The 18,120-nt window shown below is 45.3% G+C and overlaps 1 protein-coding gene across 2 annotated transcripts in view; it reads left to right on the forward strand.

Moving 5' to 3' along the window:
* Nucleotides 1-18,120, forward strand: part of XPO6 (exportin 6) — a 37,177-nt gene that overhangs the window by 13,139 nt on the left and 5,918 nt on the right. The window contains exons 4-17 of one of the 2 annotated variants that reach the window (XM_015877185.2): nucleotides 574-771; nucleotides 1,298-1,457; nucleotides 1,856-1,933; nucleotides 2,612-3,065; nucleotides 6,030-6,156; nucleotides 6,969-7,078; nucleotides 9,225-9,333; nucleotides 10,057-10,149; nucleotides 12,215-12,284; nucleotides 13,347-13,506; nucleotides 14,259-14,351; nucleotides 15,901-16,045; nucleotides 17,102-17,248; nucleotides 17,856-18,045. In XM_015877185.2, the coding sequence (XP_015732671.1) occupies nucleotides 574-771; nucleotides 1,298-1,457; nucleotides 1,856-1,933; nucleotides 2,612-3,065; nucleotides 6,030-6,156; nucleotides 6,969-7,078; nucleotides 9,225-9,333; nucleotides 10,057-10,149; nucleotides 12,215-12,284; nucleotides 13,347-13,506; nucleotides 14,259-14,351; nucleotides 15,901-16,045; nucleotides 17,102-17,248; nucleotides 17,856-18,045 (2,134 nt within the window). The remainder of the gene's footprint in view (nucleotides 1-573; nucleotides 772-1,297; nucleotides 1,458-1,855; nucleotides 1,934-2,611; nucleotides 3,066-6,029; nucleotides 6,157-6,968; nucleotides 7,079-9,224; nucleotides 9,334-10,056; nucleotides 10,150-12,214; nucleotides 12,285-13,346; nucleotides 13,507-14,258; nucleotides 14,352-15,900; nucleotides 16,046-17,101; nucleotides 17,249-17,855; nucleotides 18,046-18,120) is intronic. The other variant, XM_015877186.2, reaches the window with a different exon arrangement.

Raw genomic sequence — 18,120 nt, forward strand, 5'->3', positions numbered from 1 at the left:
CAGAGGTGGTGGAGCATGCTCTGGGGCCTCTGAAGCTTCTCTTGTTCTGCCTGGCTTAGTTCTCACACTATCCTTGTGCTGATAAAGATAGCAGGGTTAGGGCTGCTGAGTAATTGTGGCATCTGAAATGGTGACTTTGCCTAGAAAGCCTGAGTCAGAGCTTTAGCAAGGGAAGTGTCTTCTCTTTTAACCTGCTGATGTCTCCTTGTTTCCTTATCTGCAGGCCTGTCCATGGCAGCCAAGAAGCTTGAGCTATATCACTTGTAGATGCTTTTTTTTTTAACTGTCTGTGCATGGTCAGTGAAAGGAATGGACAGATCTGAATCTGACAGATCTTACGGCCTTTCCCCATGCCCCATGCATTGTGGCAGGCAGCAACAAGCCTGAGGCATGACATGCAGTTATGTCTGAAAAGCTGCTGATAATATATATATTAAGATGCTTTTTCTTCAGGCCCTATACCTGGCATCATGAAGGCTATCCTATTTATACACCAAGTGTTTATTTTCAGTGAAGCATGTTACATCAGCTTGTTTAAGATGGTCACATTGGGGAGCTCTGCTTCTTTTCCAGAACCTAATCAATAAGATGTGGCTTGGGGTCCCATCTCAAGATAAAATGGAGATCCGCAGCTGCCTGCCCAAGCTCCTGCTAGCTCAGCACAAAACTCTGCCTTACTTCATCAGGAACAAACTCTGCAAAGTCATTGTGGATATTGGCCGACAGGACTGGCCGATGTTCTACCACGACTTTTTCACTAACATCTTACAGGTAAGGAGTTTCTAAATTAATGCTATTTCCAGTCTGAAGTACAATGCAGCCACAGGCAGAGTTGCACTCCATACCTGTGTCCTGTGGTCACCCAATGCTGGCTGCAGCTGCTTGTGTGCTGTTGGAAGGAATGTTTAGGGTTTTTTATGGGGAGCTGCCTGGCTGATGGTGCAGGCTCTGAGCAGCAGCCCCGTTACCTGGTGAAACCATGGGTTCTGAAAAGTGATGAGGTCAGTAAATGGGAGGAACAAACTGTTATTGGTAAACATGTTGAAACAGAGAATGTGTGCAATGACATGATGAAAGCTCTCGTGAAACCCCAAAGATTCCCATAGTGCTTGAACTGTTGCAACATCGTGAGTTAATGTTTCAGGAAATGGAATTCTTGCAGTGCTGCAAACTGGGAGCTGTTACTCCTCAGTCCTGGAACAGCTATGAACTGCAGGCAGGATTGCTCATCTCCTCTTTGTGATCTGAAACTTTTTGCAGAATGATATCACATTGCATTCATGCTTTTTCCTCTCAGTTGATTCAGTCTCCTGTGACCACTCCTCTGGGACTGATCATGTTGAAAACAACCTCGGAAGAATTGGCGTGTCCACGCGAGGATCTGAGCGTAGCCCGCAAGGAAGAGCTACGTAAGCTGCTGCTGGACCAGGTGCAAACTGTGCTTGGACTCCTCACAGGTATGAGCTGGTGTGCTTGCAGCTCTGAAACAACCATCTTCCTTTCTCACCCCTGTGGTACTGGCGAGTTTGCACATTCTCAGATCAGTGAAACAAGGTGTGATTGATGTAGCAACTGCTTGTGCTGCTCAAGCACTTTACCTTTAGGTGCCTGGTTCAGATCACTACAAGGCAAGTTAGTGTAGCAAAGCAGTTAATACAGCTATGTGTATCTCTTTTTTGAAGAGGGATTGTGGTTGTCTTCTCTTAGTGACCCTGAAACACACACTGAATGCTTGTACATGCAGGGCTCCTTGTTAAAGCCCTTGAGATGTGTTTGAGAGGAGCTATCTGTCTCTGGTACATTAGTTGGATCACTGTTTTTAGCAATCTGTTCTAAAAAGTGTCTCTTTGGCCAGGTATTTTGGAAAGCATCTGGGACAAACACAGTGTTACTGCTGCCACTCCACCACCATCCCCAACTTCAGGAGAAAGTGGTAAGGACGGCTAAAGCTGAGTCTTTATCTTCATGCTTCCATGTGTTTTAACTTGCAATACCAGGTATAGATTCCTCCCTTTACTGTCTGTTTCCTAAAGCTGTTCTTAGGCCAACAAATTCCGGGTAAGAAGGCTGAGCAGTGTCACGTGCACTTGCCATGGGCTGCTGGTCACTGAGAAGAAGTGCTGGGCAGGGTTTGGGTCTCAGCACCTCTGCTCTTACATAACCCACAAGCTGTCATGTGCAAGCAGAAGCAACTCTGCCAACTTCTGATATAATACGGCCATGCTGCAGAATTTATGCAAGCTCACATCAAAGATGCTCAAGTTCTTGAAGGGGATAAATTTTGTAACAGATCCCTAAAATACACATCATGCTGCTGTGGTTTTGTTTTGCAAAATGCTGTGTATGCCCTTCTCAGTGCAGCTGATGGGGCAGTACAGAGCTGCCCTTGAACTTGCTTGTTGGAAATAGTCCCTCAGCAACCCCTCTGATCTGATGTGTAGGATATGTACAACACTTCAGGATGTTCCACAACAAAAAATCTTGGTCATCTCAAACAGATCTGTGTGTTAACCTATGCCAGAGGCTCTGGTGGCTGTTGGGTTACGGCTGGGGCTTGCAGTTGCAGCGCTTGGAAGTAACTGCCTTGATTTGTAATGTGCTTTTCCCCCAGGTGACCTGCTGAGCAGCCTGTTGCAGAGTCCCAGCGCAGCCAAATTACTGAACCAGCCAATCCCCATCCTTGACACGGACAGTGAATACATCTGCTCCCTGGCGCTGGAGTGTCTGGCCCATCTCTTCAGCTGGATCCCTCTGTCCACCAGCATCACCCCCTCGCTCCTCACCACCATCTTCCACTTTGCCCGCTTTGGCTGTGACACACGTGTCAGGAAGATGTCATCGGTCAATGGCAGCAGCCAGAATGTGGGGCTGGGAGCAGAACGGGGCCGGCTGGGCGTCTTGGCCATGTCCTGCATCAATGAACTGATGTCCAAGAACTGTGTGCCTATGGAGTTTGAGGAGTATTTGTTACGGATGTTCCAGCAGACTTTCTACCTCCTGCAGAAGATTACTAAGGAGAATAACGCCCATACGGTGAAGAGCCGGCTGGAGGAACTGGATGAAAGGTAAGAGAAACCAAGCAGCCGAGTAGCTGTGCTAGGGCCTCTTGCTTTCTAAAGGACAGTCTTTATTGATTTGCGGTCATGCATGGTGTGTCTAATCGCCTTTTTTTCAGAGTTCTCTGCTGATGCTGACAGGCAGAAAGGTAGGTGCCCGCAGGTAAGGTTCTGCTCAGGGGCTCAGTTTGCCAAGTGGCCGTGGTGGCACAGGTTTGTGTTCTTTCCTGTCCTCTTCCTCCCCTTTCCCCGTTCGTTGCTGTTTGACTGCAGGTCTGAGGTGGCAGAAGAGCTGACCCTGCCCTTCATTCAGTTGTAACAGAGCAGCAGAAGAGGCACAGTGAGGTAAAGGCATTGCAGCATTCCCTTCGCTGGTCGGTATCTGCCTTCTCTGTCATAAACCCAAGTGCACAAAGAGTGCGTAGTTGTTCTGTGAGTCCTGACTTGAAAGGAAAGAGAAACAGTCTCATGCTCTTTACTGAGATGTGACAGCTTCTGATTACTCTTATTTTTTTGGTTTTGTGGGTTTGTTTGTTTGTTTTTTGCTTTTAAACACCACTGAAAGGCAGCTTAGGGAGCTCTGCTCCCAGCAGTGAGTGCCTGGAGGCAGTGGGGGAAGCAGCAGCACAGCAGCTGTGTGTTCTTATGGCTTTCCAGAAAGTCACTGCCATGCTGGTTGTCTACAAACAGCCTGACTCTTTCATATCAGATATTGCTGCTTGTAGAAGTGAGATTTGCCTTGCTGTTGTGTTGAGTGGCTGAACCTACGTGATGACAGTGTGCTGCAGGGGGTGGCTCAGTGCTGCCTTTCAGTGCCTGCAGTGGGGAGATGGGCAGAGCTGGTGCTGATGTTGGCACGTGTTATCACTGTGTCAGTGTGCTCAGTACTTGGCTGTGGATGTGTGATGGTGGAAATGCAGCAGGAAGGGTTTTGAGCTTACTGATTTTTCTGCTCGATACCTACTCAGAAGTCAAAGTGAATTTGGAAACCAGCTGTGGGCTTTTGGAAGAGCTGACTTGCACGCTTCTTCCACAAAGCTCCCTTTTTCCATATCTTTAGATTCACTTGCAGCTCTGTGATACTGGATCTAGATGAGTTGTGGCTTCTGTTTAACAGTGAATTCTGCTTGCCTGTTTTGAGACTAACTCCCCTTCACCTTAGTATTGTTCCTTCCCTAAAACTAAGGCATGTCCCAGTATAGTGGAAACATATCACCTCTGCATATGGGATATTTGCACAGAGAGCCAGGGTTGTGCACCTATCATCTAAGTGCATCTTCTTGACTTGGACTAACAGTCCTACACAGAGTTGGTACTGTTGAAGTTGTCATACCTCAGTCAATCACATCCCTGGAGCGTGCCTGCCCCAGGTCTCTCTCAGCAGCCTCTGGTGGTGGTGATTCCTTTTATTCTGTTATAAAGTCAGAGTTGCTTTGGAAGGATTGTGCTGCTGAAATAGTCAAGAAAAAGATTTAGCTTAAAGTGTTTTACTGGTGTTGGCTTCAGCTGGAAGATGTGGAAAATACGGGAGGTGAGAATGCAAGATGTCCAGTGTGGGTAGAAGTGATGGTGTGGATGTTGCCATATGGGCTCTGGGGCACAAAGTAAGAATTTCTTTGGTCTCAGATCAGAACCTCTTAAAAAAAAATAAGATCAGATAAAAGGAAGGAGGTGTTTGGGTCTGGATACTTATTTTTTGCTTTATTTTTGAAGCATTTGGTCAGTGGCCGGTTGTGTTTAGTGCTGATTCTTGTCAAGCAGGCAGTACCAAAGAAAAGGTTTGTGTCAACTTTACACATGATCAAGAATATTGAAGTATTTCATAGGCTTATAATAACAAGCAGCGTTGTAGCTCTGTTGGCTGGTCATGCTTCCAGTCTTGAATGCCTTGTGGTTAGAAGGAGCGTTTTTCCTCGCATCAGTTTGCAGAAGGGGGATTGATGCAGTACAACAGAAGAAAACTGTTCACCCCTCTGAAGCTAAACCAAACTTGCTGCTGCTTTTTGAGAAGAGGCTTGAGTTACTCTTACACTTCAGAGCTCCTTGTAGGAAGGATGGGTTTCTGTGCCCACAGCCTTTGGAGCTCTGCTGCTTGTGCGTGGTGTTGCAGTGTGTCAGTCTGTGTACTGATGGAGTACTTCACTCTTCTGTGCATAATCAATGTGTAGAGGATTTCTAGCCTTGGTGAAGCTTACATTGTGCAGGACACGTCCTTATTCCACAATAACAGCTTATCCTGCTGTGCTCTTTGTAATTTTCCCCAAGCAGAGTGCTCAGGAACCCTCTGTACTCGCACTGAGGTCATGCTCTTGCTGAGCTCCTGATGTTTTGGTAGCAGGCTTTTTTGGGATGTTCCTTTTAGTATGATCCCAAGCACTGAAAAGTTCCCTGCTTTGGAGAAGGATTTGTCTTTATTGCCCAACTCGGTCACTACAGGCTGGGTTCTGATCTCAGAAGCTTTGGGATGACAGTCAGCCTTCTGCCCTGTGTAAGGAGCAACTCTTTCTGCCTCTCCCACTACCTCCTGTACATCTGTAACACATGTATTGCTAACTTCTGCCTTAACTTCTTGCTTTCAGCTGAATTCCTCGGTGGTACAATGTATGTGACTAATCCTCTATACAACAGTAATACAAGTCTTGCTGTTACACACGGATTTCTCTAGGGTGGGGGATTATGTTTATTTGCAGGCCTGATTAAACTTGATTATATTTATCTGAATATTAAAGTTGCTTTTGACTAGACTGTCTTTTCTGCTGTTTCAGGTATTAATGGAATGAAGGGTTGCCCGTCCTGTAGGTAATTGTTGCAGGGCTTTACATTTTAATTGTTCTACTGCCTATTAATTATCACGTTCTTTTTTTGTTTTTAATGAGAGGATTTAAAGTGAACTTATCACTATTTCAATGGTATTGCTTTTCCCTGGGACGTCTTTTGCTTTTTCTTAATTCTGTTCTTTTCTTTCCATTGTAGCTACATTGAGAAGTTTACGGATTTCCTTCGTCTCTTTGTGAGCGTCCATCTACGAAGAATTGAATCCTACTCCCAGTTCCCCGTGGTTGAGTTTCTGGCACTGTTGTTCAAATACACTTTTCATCAGGTACTGCCCCACAATTCGTTTTTTTTCATGGTCTGTTCCTTGTGTTCAGTTGTCTCGTCCAGCAGGGTTAGCTTGGTTTGCCCCATGAGACTGATCAGTAAAGCTAGCCTAGGTGAAACAATTGGCTCATCTCACTGGCCCTTCTCCAGCATTACTGGGGAAGTGCCTTAATGTGTTCCTGGATTTAGTTGGAGATGACAGGCACGTGTAGTTACCCTGTGAGAACAGATTGTCCAGTGATTTAACTTTACTTCTGGTTTGTTTGGGGCTTTGTTGGGTGGTTTTTTTGTAGGTTTTGTTGGGTTTTTTGCTACTCTTTGGAATGAAAGGCATCTGGAAAACTCTATCCAGCTTACCTGTTCTGTGTTGCTTTTCTTCTGAATCTGCTGCTTTTACTGTATCTGAACCTTTCCTTGTGTTTTTCAATGTTGCTCTTTAAAAGGAACCGGATTTTGATGCAGATTGCTGTGCAGTAGAAGCTGTCACAATGCAATTTGGCCCTATTTACCTTTGTATGTAAATAAAGGCGAGGGTGTAGATCCATAAAACTCCGGACGCTGGTGCAGCAAGCCATGAGATGGGTTCATGCTGAGCCCCTCCTAGTCATTTCTGGGTTCCCACCTTGTGTTGAAGCTCTTGTTCATCTTTTAACATCTTAAGGCAGCAGATCTGCCCAGTGACCTCTTAGGAGCCTTTCAACACAGCAGGAAGATGTTCTGTGGATTGAAGTACATGCTAACTAATATTTTCAACATGTGAAATCGATATTGCCATCATTCGTGAAATTTATTGTGATTTTTGATGTGTTTCAGCCTACCCACGAAGGTTACTTCTCTTGCTTAGACATCTGGACGCTCTTCTTGGACTACCTGACCAGCAAAATTAAGAGCCGTCTGGCTGACAAAGAAGCAGTGCTCAACAGGTGAGCAAGCAGACAATGGCAGCTGCAATCTCTCGCGGTCACCATGGAAGGAGTGTGAGAAGCTGCTGCTTCCAGCTGTATGTGATCCGAGTCCTTTCTGTTTCTAAAAGTCACTGGCTGTAATTGTGAATTTCAGAGTTTTATCACGCACTGAACAGAATTCAAGCAGAAAAAAAATTAAGGCAAGAAGGATCACTTAAAAACATTGTATGTGAACCCAGCAGCCAGAGGAGGACAACTTTGGAGGCTAAAATAGAACTGGAGCATATTTTTAGCTTGTTTTAGAGAACATTTTAGCTCATACTAAAGGAGGAGGCCACAGAGTGAGTTGCATAGTAAGGGTTCGCACACAGCTCATACAACTACCTGCTGAATTGGAAGTTCTTAACATTTACGTAGGGTTGTGAATGCCTGTTAAAATTGAAGGATGTGTTTTTAAGAAATACTGCTAGTGCTGTGTTTGAGAATTAAGTTCTGCTTGCTGACCCCTATAGCTAATTGCATGTATGAATTGCAACAGTGATTGGCAGCTCTTTTGTAGATGCCATCTCCTGAAATAGGTGGCTCTCTGCCATTCAAACAAGAAGAATAAGGTGGATGTACTGGATCTTGCTCAGATCTGATAGGCTTGGCAGTGCCATGGTTCACACCGTATGCCTTTCACTAATTGCACAAGGAAGCTTTTTTCCCTTTGAGCATATTAAATATAAGTGTGGTTAGTTACCGAAAAGCAGCCTGGTGTCATGACCACAAAGAACAAATGGGAACTGGTTTACAGCAGGCAGCTCTTCCTTTCAGCGTGGGAACTGCGTACTCTTAATTTCTCAAGCAGCAGTAGGTATTTGCACTTAAACTTGGTGATAATTTGTTCCTAATTTGCTGCTGTCTGCCTAATGCTGCTGAGCTCTGCCTTGGCATCCTGCTCCCTTTCATTGGGTGAATGAGTGATGTATGTTATCTGTACATCAGGCATTTTGTCACCGAGAGAATTGAATCAGGCCCTGTCTGTCTTGGAGATGCTGTGAAAGAAAAAGGAGTGGCATAAAAGTAGTTAAAACGTGTGCTGCTGCTTTGTCGGAACTACCTGTCCTTAATGATAGCTTCTATAGCCACGGCTTCCTTAATGCTTTAGACATGTAAACAGCTCAATTTGACAGTGTGGGTGTGGTTACACCACGGGAGCACAGATGAAATTTCCTGTTCTGTGGTTATAGATTGTGCATTCTGTACACACGGCAGTTGTACTTCTGGGTAAATTGCCCAATCTGGAGTTCTGTCATCTGATTACCAGAAAGGTGGGAATTCAGCACCTTGCACAGAAAGCTGTAGCTGAGCTGTAACAGCTGAGTACTTCATTGTTCCTTGAACCTTTGTTAGCAGGCCTTAATGCCTGCTTTTCTAACCTGATCTCACCTAGAAGAGGACGTGGCTGGTCCTTATGGAGGACAAGCTGTGTTTTGAGGAAGGTGGTTTGAGAGAAAACAAACATAGCAAAACTCCAAATCTCCCAGTGTCAGTGGAGGCAGCAGAGATGCTGATGACTGCTTATTTTGCAGCTTGGCATTATAGTATGTGATCAGTGGGAAGGAGCATCTTCTGCTCTCTGTATCCGTTGCCTGGTACCTGAGGTGAAAGGGTATCGTTCAGAAACACGTGTTTGAAGTCGTTATACTAGAGTTGCAAAAGGTAATGGCTTTTTTTTTTCCAGTAGGGCAAGGGTCTGAATTCATTGACTGTCAGCATAGGGGAAGAGGCAACACAAAGCAGAGCACCAGGCAGGCTGCTGAGGAGCAGATGGAGCAGGAAGAGGTGGTTGTGCCTCCTGTTCATGTACATCTGCCATTGCTCATGGCATAGCACACCTCCTGCCTTTTCTGTTTCAGCCTCCTGGGCTGCTGCTTTAGCTAACAGTTATCAGTGTTCCTCTGAGAGAGCAATATTGTCAAAGACTTTCATTGCAGATAGCTTGTGACCTAAAGTGACACATTACTCTTAATCCCAAAATCTATTTGATGTTGGCTGTACGAGCTGGTACAGCTGTGCTCTTCAACTGTTTTACATTTCTCCTTTGCTGTAAGGGCTGTGAGCACAGCAGTCTCTGCAGAATTGCCTTATCACTCTCCTGCTGTTTTCTCTGTGGCCATAGGTACGAAGACGCCTTGGTTCTGTTGCTGACAGAGGTGTTGAATCGAATCCAGTTCAGGTATAACCAGGCACAGCTGGAGGAGCTGGATGACGAGACACTGGATGATGATGTAAGGAGCTGAGCAGGGGTAACTGCGAGTTCAGATGTAAAACTGCTGCACTCGTTATAGTACCTGGGATGTCTTTCCCAAGCTTTGTGTTTTGTACAGGCCAGACAGCTGCTACTTCACTTAGTGTTGGGTTTTGAGGGTTAAAGAAGCATGAGGTACTTCTGTCCTCCCTTAAAGGATATGACCTTTGTTTTGAACTTGGTTCTTATAGAGAGAAATACGTATGTAGGTGTATATGTACCAGAGGCATTTGGTGTCTGTTCTTGATTGCTTTGGAATGTAAATGCAGAAGTTTCTTCCAGACAAAAGCTTTCAGCTGTACATATTGTTAGTGCTTCCCTTTAAGCATATTTGTCAAAGTCAATATCAGTAAACATGATCTCAGTCCATACTGATGACATGAAAGGTAAAGTGAAGTAGGTGGCCAACATGTGAGAGTGGAGCACTAGACAACCACATGGTGCTCAACAAAAGATGCCAGACACCTGTGCATTGTGTGCTTCTGGAGAGAGCACATGTGGCTTTGTTGCTCTGGGGAAATGTAGGCATGCGGCCCCAGGTATGAATGGGTAACATCATTTGGAATCAGGTGGGTCACAGAAGAGCACCATTTCCTCAGTATCTGGGTACCTGTGAAGGCTTGTCCCAAGCATTGATTCCCAGCCTACAAAAGGCTGTTTCCTTCTGGAAATGCTGTGCTCACCTTCTTGTTTCTTCCCATAGCAGCAAACTGAGTGGCAGCGGTACTTGCGCCAAAGTTTGGAAGTGGTTGCAAAAGTCATGGAGCTCTTGCCAACTCATGCCTTCTCCACACTAGTAAGTAGTCATACAGACCAGAAGTATGATGTAAAATAAGTACCAACCACTGGAATTTGTTACAGGCTGGTTCGCAGAGGCCACATTTCCAAGCTTCTGCTTTTAGAAGCAAGAGTTTGGTGAAGGAGGGGCCAAACATTGAAAGAAACTGCTTTTTTTCCTACTTTTTTTTTGGCTTTGTTAGATTTTCTGGTATGTTTTGACAAGTGTGCTTTGTCATGGGCACCTGAGTTTAATAGCTGCATGCTGAGATCTATGGAAATTCTCCTTTCCAAGTGTAAATAACTTCCTGCTGTTTTTCATGACCTTTCTATTAGGAGCAGCACTGTTAATTGCACAGATGAACATCATTAGGATTTTTAGGAGGGTGAGGCCTTTGCTTAAATGAAAGGCTAGGTACAGATGCTGGGAAGAGTGCCTCAGACAATTGGGAATTAAAGCTGAACACATAAGTGCTTCTCTCCAACTAATGTCACTGTTATTGCTGGGATGAGCATTGTAAAAGCTGTCTCATTTTGAAGCATTTTAATGGTTTCTAGAGGAGAGATCTCGAGTATCTGAGCCCCTAGAGCCCAAAGTTAGAGGTGCTGGTGCCTGTTGTCTGGATGAGAAGAAAGGCAGGTGTATGCAGTGAGATCTCAAAGCAAGCTCTTGCTGGAAACGTTGCATACTGGGAGTCTGAGCTGTGATTTCCAGAAGGAGAGCACAGTGAGCTGCTGCAGAGGCTGGAAAGTGTCTGAGCAGGAAAAAGCACCAGAAGCACAGTGCTAGGAACTCCAAAGTGGTGAGAAGACAGACCTCGTGTGAATGGAGGCTCCTCTGCAGCATGGTGATATGGCATGAATTAGCAGGAGACAAAACAGAGCAGCTGTTTCAGGGAGCATATGGGTTATATGAAGAGCATGTGGCTTCCTCCAAGTAACATGTTAACATGAGGATGGCTGTTGTTTTGTTGTTCTTTTCAAATAGTTCTCTTCCTGCAGTCTTATGACAGGCACTTGTATGCTAGAAACGTGCTAATGAATGCTTGAGCCCTGTGGGAGATGTGGAAAGCAGGCAAGGCTTCTTGAACAATAGTCTCTGCAGTGATGCTGGGAGTGGTGGCTGCTCCATCAGGAGCAAGTAACTGACTCAGTGTGCAGCAGCTGCTGCTCTGCTGTCCCATGCTGGGGAATGAAAGGCTGCAGTTCCTTCTGCTGATGGATGAATGAACTTCCATAAATCCAGACTCCCTGAATATGGTGACTATGCCGGTAGAAAATAAGGAGAAGGTTACAGTGCAATTCAGCACAGGGCAAATAATCCCTTAATACATACCACTGAAGTACAGCAGCTGCTGAGTGCTGATTAGAAAGCTTCCAGGCCTGTGTGCAGCATGTTCCAAGTGTTAGCATAACCTATTGCTCAGCTGAAGTATTGATAGAAGCAGGCATAATTGCTGTCAGTCCTGAAAGATGGAGTTTGGTTACTGCTCCGTGTTCCCAGGCCAGGATGCATGACGACTGTTGTTTGTTCCCTTTGCTGTTTTCCCTATGGGACTTCAGCTGTTCTTGCTGCAGTGTGCAGCTTGGCAACAAGTGACTGTGGTGTTTCCCTTCTGTATTCTGTTAGAAGCACTGAGCTCAGCTTCATAAGTGGAATATTATTTTGGTAGCTGTATTTCTGAGAAGTTGATGCTTCTGTGTTTGGCAGATGCAGTGCAGGCTTCCTGTGCCCTGGGCTCTGCCTTTTCTTGGCTGTGTACCCCTGCTCTGGGCTGGGTTATATCCATCTGCGTGTTCCTCTTGTGCCACCCCTTCCACTTGTCAAGCCTCTGCCTTGAGAGGAGAGCTCAAAGGAGAGCTGCCACAGACCATCAGTGTGATGATCTTCGTTGTTTTGATGGCAGCTATCAAGACATAAGCTGCAGAATCAGCCCAGAAGCTGGAAACTTGCCTTTCTTCTGTCCCACTATTTTTTTGAAGGCATTGAGAAGAAGTAGGAAAACTGTTCCCAAACGGATGGTGGTATTTGAATTAACTGCCTGCCAAGCCCCCAAGTAACGCTGCTTTCTTGTCCTTTCTAGTTTCCAGTTCTGCAGGATAACCTGGAAGTTTATCTGGGACTCCAGCAGTTTGTGGTCACATCAGGGACAGGTAACCACCACTGTACAGATCCTCACTCCATGCATAGCCAACTGCAAAACACTGTAAACCTGCTTTGGTTATTGCTTCCTCTGTGTTCTGTTGCAGATCTGAAATTGTTATTCCAAAGTGCTTCCAATCTTAAGGTCATTTAATATATCCTCAGTTAAGTAGTAGTGCATGAAGTTTGTATTGGAAGCTGCCAGGAGAAGTAGCTCATACAGCAGTACAGATCTGGGTGATGCTTTGCTGATGGTACATAAGAGGTTCGAGCTTGTTGCTGAAATGATGAACAATATGAAATTAGGTGGGTAGGGGAAAGAAGAACAGTTGTTACTGCAGAACATGTTAACATTTTTAGTGAGGTATGTGGGATATTTGGGGAACAGGTGGGTGTACATGACTGAGCAGCAGGAAAATCACGTGAGGCAATAAGACTTGCGAGTCTGCTTATCTGTATTTTTCTTGATATCCGAGAAACAGGAAAGTACATAACCACATTTCAAACTAGAAACAAATGCACTCTTGCTCCAGATATGCCTATACTGCCAGAACATCTGTTACAGCCTAGCCAGCAGGGGGAGTCTGCTAACAGCCTCTGTGAAGCTGGCTTTGCTTGCCTGACGTCAGCAGATAACCAAAAGGTTCTTGTTTATATAGATGTTAACACCGAATATAAGAAAATAAATGTGCAAGAGGCTGGAATTGCTTGTAACATCACTTTCAGCCTTCAAAGAGAAATGTGAACAGTGGCTGTCAGAGCAGCAGGACTCGTCTTACCCAATTAGAGTATTTCAGTCGCTTGGACAGAGCTCAGCTTTGAACTGTGACCCACTGCCGAGCTAATTTCAGAAGAATGCTTGTAATGTAATTAGAATAAACTTAGCATTTCCTGGAGCTTTGTAATTAGGTTTCCCATTCCAAAGAGCTGTATTTATTAGTCACAAGGTTAAATGCTTTTTAGAGTATGAGTTTTCAGGCTGCCGGGCTCTTACTCAGCGCCTGTTAGCACAATTGAATGCGTACACGTGTGTCTTTGGGATTCACTTCTAACAAACCAAAACGTCATTTCAGGTCACAGACTGAACATCACTGCAGAGAATGACTGCCGTCGTTTGCACTGCTCCCTGAGGGACCTGAGCTCCTTGCTGCAGGCTGTTGGGCGTTTAGCAGAGTACTTCATTGGGGATATGTTTGCTGCCAGGTTTAATGATGCTCTCACGGTGGTAGAGAGGTAAGAATGGAAGGGAGAGTTTGCTGTCCCTTCGTCATCTGTGGGACAGTTATTATGACTGCAGTGAACGTGAAAGCCAAGGTTTCTTTCTGCTTCCCCTTGTTATGATGAAATTGAGACACGAAGAATGCAGTGGTCAGTACCTTAAGTGTTACATTCATTGGTGCTAAGTTCCCCAGTTGTCTTTTTTAACCTTTACCCAGAGAAATAACTGGCAGGAGGGATTAAATCAATCAGTAGAAAGGTACTTGTTTTCCAGAATCTGCACTTGTGATGCATTGAAGTGGGGTGTGGAGTCTGGTGGCACAGAGGGAGATGGTTTAGTGATGGGACTCAGTAGGTCAGGTGATGGTTGGACTTGAAGATATTCTGGATCTTCTTCCAACCTAAATGATTCTGTGATTGCTTCAGTTACGTCTCTGCTAACTAAGTCACCAAAGTCTCTTTCCATTAAAGATCTTTGGAAACTGGAAAGCAGGCATTTGATTCTTCCCCTCCACAAAACTTAGTGTATAGTTTCAAATTCAGGGCTGCACACAGCTGCCTTTATTGCTTCACCTCCATGCAGGAACATCAAACTTGTTCCATCTTATTACAGGCAAGGAAATAGCCTACATCTAATCTACAGAGTAGCTAAATATTGACACAGGCTTGTCAAGAGCTGCGTTCAGATAAGATGGGCAGGTTGGTTTGCACATGTGTGTGTCCATCTTGCAGTCCTGACGCACTACCACGTATTCATGTTTTTGCAGGTTGGTGAAAGTAACGCTGTATGGATCCCAGATTAAACTGTACAACATTGAAACTGCAGTACCATCTGTATTGAAACCCGACCTTATTGATGTGTGAGTATGAGATGCACAATTCAAATTACTATGTACAGATTTGGTACCTGCGTGGGGCGGAGGCAGCTTTGGGTCTCCTACCTCTATTCTAACCACTTGTATGGAAAGTGTTCTGCAAACTGTGATTGTTAGCTAACCAAGGGCACTGGCTGATCAAGACCAAGGCTGCTGCCAGTGATTTGAACCACTGTTTCCTCAGATTGCTATTTGAAGAAAAATGTATTTGTAATCAGCAGTAAAAATGCCCATTGTATAAGCTCTAAAAGCCGATGTGTACTGATGAGTGTAAAAGCTTGGCTCATCTGCAGTGTGATTAGGTGGTAAAGTAAGTGTACAATTGTGATATTTTAAGAAATGGTTGTTGTGTCATTTGAGGCTTATGGATTTTGTGCTGCCAGAGTCAAATTTATGGCTCAAGTCAAAATGTTTCTCTCGGTAGAAAATTTCAAGTCCTTGGCTTCCAAAACGAATGTATGCCTTCCAGCAGTGCAGGCCGTTTCAGAAACAAATGAGTGCTTTCAGTCCAGAAGCTGACATTAAGTGTGAAATCTTGATGCCACTGGTAATAGAACACCGCTCTAACAGCCTTTTAAAGACCTTTGGTTGTAAATGGCAGTGTTGTACAAACCTGGTACTGCCAGCTGGCATTCTGCAAGCAGAATTTAAGGTTTTGCTTGTTCAGTTTGTATGAATAGCAATAGCAGCTCACTTAAAACTCACACTAGGCTGGATTTTTCCTAGTCCCAAGTGACTGGCAATTAGCTTTATGCAGATGATATTTCTTCAAAGGTGTCTTCTTTTTCTGATTTAAAACAGCTCTGGAAGCTCTTTGTATTTGTTAGAAGAACTCATCCTTTGCTCTTGGGTCCAGTGTCCTTGAGAAAATTGTGTTCTGTTTTCTAGTGCCAGGCTAAAAAAGGTACATTGCCAGATACTTGGAGGACACCTGTCTGATCCCCAAAGAGTCTCCTGACTCAAAAACGTGAGATAACTCTGCCAAAGTATAATTATAAATTCTAATTATAGTCAACCCACCAGTTGGCTGTTTGACCTTATTGGTTTGTCCTGTTGGTTTAATACTGCTGCTTAGTGACTGAATCCAGTGACAGCACACCTCTGAATGTCCAGGCCCAGGATGAAGAAGGATTTTAGGCTGTGTAATGTAATCACAGGGAATGTTTCAGTTCTCGGTTAGTGGATGAATGAGAAAGAGACACTAAATATATGAAGGATGGGAGAGAGACAAGATATAAAGGAAAATAGCTAATTCAGGAAAACCCCCTTCTTATATCCTTGCATGGGATAGCTGCAGTCGGACAATGTTTTATATAGGCTGACAGCTGTGTGGCTATTTGCCCAAAAACTTCTGTAAGGCAGTTGCATTTTCCCCCTCTTTCCACTAATGAAGTGGGCGTGTGAAATGAATCTCATGCTGTGGGATTGGGGAATATGGGAATTGATTATGGGAGCACTGAGGCTGGGGTGTCATGGCACTTGTCGTCCTGTGGTGTTTGCTTTATGTCAGTTCATGGTTGCTTTCTCCCCACAGCCACGCTCAGTCCCTGGCTGCACTGCAAGCCTACTCACACTGGCTGGCACAGTTCTACAGTGAAGTGCATCGGCAGAACCCGGAGCAGTTCATCTCTCTTGTCTCCACAGCTCTGGAGGCCATCACACCCCTCATCAGTTCAAAGGTATCTGCATCAGCACTGGACTGGGGCTGTCCATGGAGAGCACAAGGCTCTTGTGGTGATGTAGTTGGGCTTAGGCACTGAACAATGTGCACAGGACCACAGTGTGTTCTAGGTGTGAGTCAGAGAGCTGCTGGATGTGTTTTCCAGAGCCATAACGTGTGTGTCCTGTAATGCTGAGTATAAGATGATTACACTTTTTTTTTGCTACTGCAAAAATAAGTGGTGTGGTTTAACCTGGCAGACAGTTCAGCATCACTGGGCTGCTCACACACTGCCCAGGTGGGGTGGGGGAAAGATTTGGAAGTGCAAGAACTTGTGGGTTCAGATAAAGGCGGTTTTCTAGGTAAAGGACATGAAAACAAAGAGAAAGGAGGGATTAATTCATTCCCTGCTTCCCATCAGTCCATTCCCCCTTCTTTACCTCAGCTTTCAGTGCTGAGTGTAGCACCGTGGTGGTGTGGGACACCCCTTTGGGTCAGCTGTCCTGGCTGCATCCACTTCATGTGCACCCCAAGCTCCTTGCTGGCATAGCAGTGTGAGAAGCACAGCAGTCCTTGGCTTTGCAAGCTGTGCTCTGCAACAACTGATAACACCAGAGTGCTACACCAGTGCTTTCATCAAGAATCCAAAACATGGCCTTGCATGAACTTCTATGAAGGCAGTTAACTCTATCCCAACCAGAACTGTGACAGTAAGCAACTTACAGGCATGTCATGGCTTGAAAACAGGGAAATCTCTTTTCCACAGTATTATTATGGTTCTGGTTGGAAGGGACCTACAAAGCTATCAAGTCCAACTGCCTGACCTCTTCAGGACTAACCAAAAGTTGAAGCAGACCTTAAGGACATTATCCAAATGCTTCCTTGAACAGCAACAGGCGTGGGGCATCAGCCACCCCTAAGAAGCCTGTTCCAGTGTGTGACCACCCTTGTGATAAAAATACTTGCACTGTTTTGCTTGCAGAAGCCTGGTAAGGGCAGCTGCCTGTGCTGTCTGTCACCAGATGTCAGACCTCATGGTCCTGGGCATCCTGACCATGTGCCCCCTCTGTTCCAGGTGCAGGAGAAGTTGCTGCTGTCTGCGTGCCACCTGCTGGTCTCCTTAGCCACTACGGTGCGACCGGTGTTCCTGATCAGCATCCCTGCAGTGCAGAAGGTGTTCAACAGAATCACAGACACTTCTGCCCAGCGGCTTCCTGATAAGGTGCTTCAGCTCTGCCTACATGGAGGAATCATAGTGGCAGTTTGTCAATAGTTATCTATTTCAAGCTGCAGCGTAGGGGAAAAAACACAGTTGCAACTCTTAAATGTTACTCATTTCTCACTTGCTGACACAGACCCTGACTGCATTACCTTTGCAGTACTGGCATATTGATTCTGACATGCAGAAAGAGTTGGTGAAACTTCTGTTAGCATTCTGTATACCTCACTCCAAATGAATGTATTAGGATTACTGAAAAGCTGCAGCAAAGATGGGGATTCTGTTGCATTGGGCACTAGCATGGGGGGACAAAGTGCTATACAGACATGGGTGCTTCCTGTCTAAACCAGACAGAGCAATGGAATTGGCATCGTCTTGTTTTGGAGATACAAGGAACATTGAGTTCTTGTTGCACAGAAGGGTACAGAGATGAGAGCTGACTCCAGCTCTGAAGTCACGGAGCTTTGCTTCTCTCTCACCTTGCAGAGTTGCTGGTTGTCACTTGGGCACAACTGCTGCTTTGGGCAGCCATAAAATGTCAGTCTAAGGGTGTCTGTGAGTTATGAGTGAATAGAAAACTCTGAAAACTTCCATGTTTCATCGTTTCCAGGCCCAGGTGCTGGTGTGCAGAGCGCTATCAAATGTATTGTTGCTACCTTGGCCAAATCTTCCGGAGAGTGAGCAGCAGTGGGCGGTTCGCTCCACCAACCACACCAGCCTCATCTCTGCCCTCACCAGGGACTATCGCCAATTGAAATCCAATGCTATATTGCCACAGAGGAAAGTGCAGATGGAGGACAGTAAGTACCCAGTTTCCTAGTGTGTGCTGGCCCTACTGCAGTTGCAGTGCTGACTGTTGGAGGGAGTCATTGAGC

Source organism: Coturnix japonica, chromosome 14 (assembly GCF_001577835.2).
Source record: "Coturnix japonica isolate 7356 chromosome 14, Coturnix japonica 2.1, whole genome shotgun sequence".
NCBI classification, from domain to species: domain Eukaryota; kingdom Metazoa; phylum Chordata; class Aves; order Galliformes; family Phasianidae; genus Coturnix; species Coturnix japonica.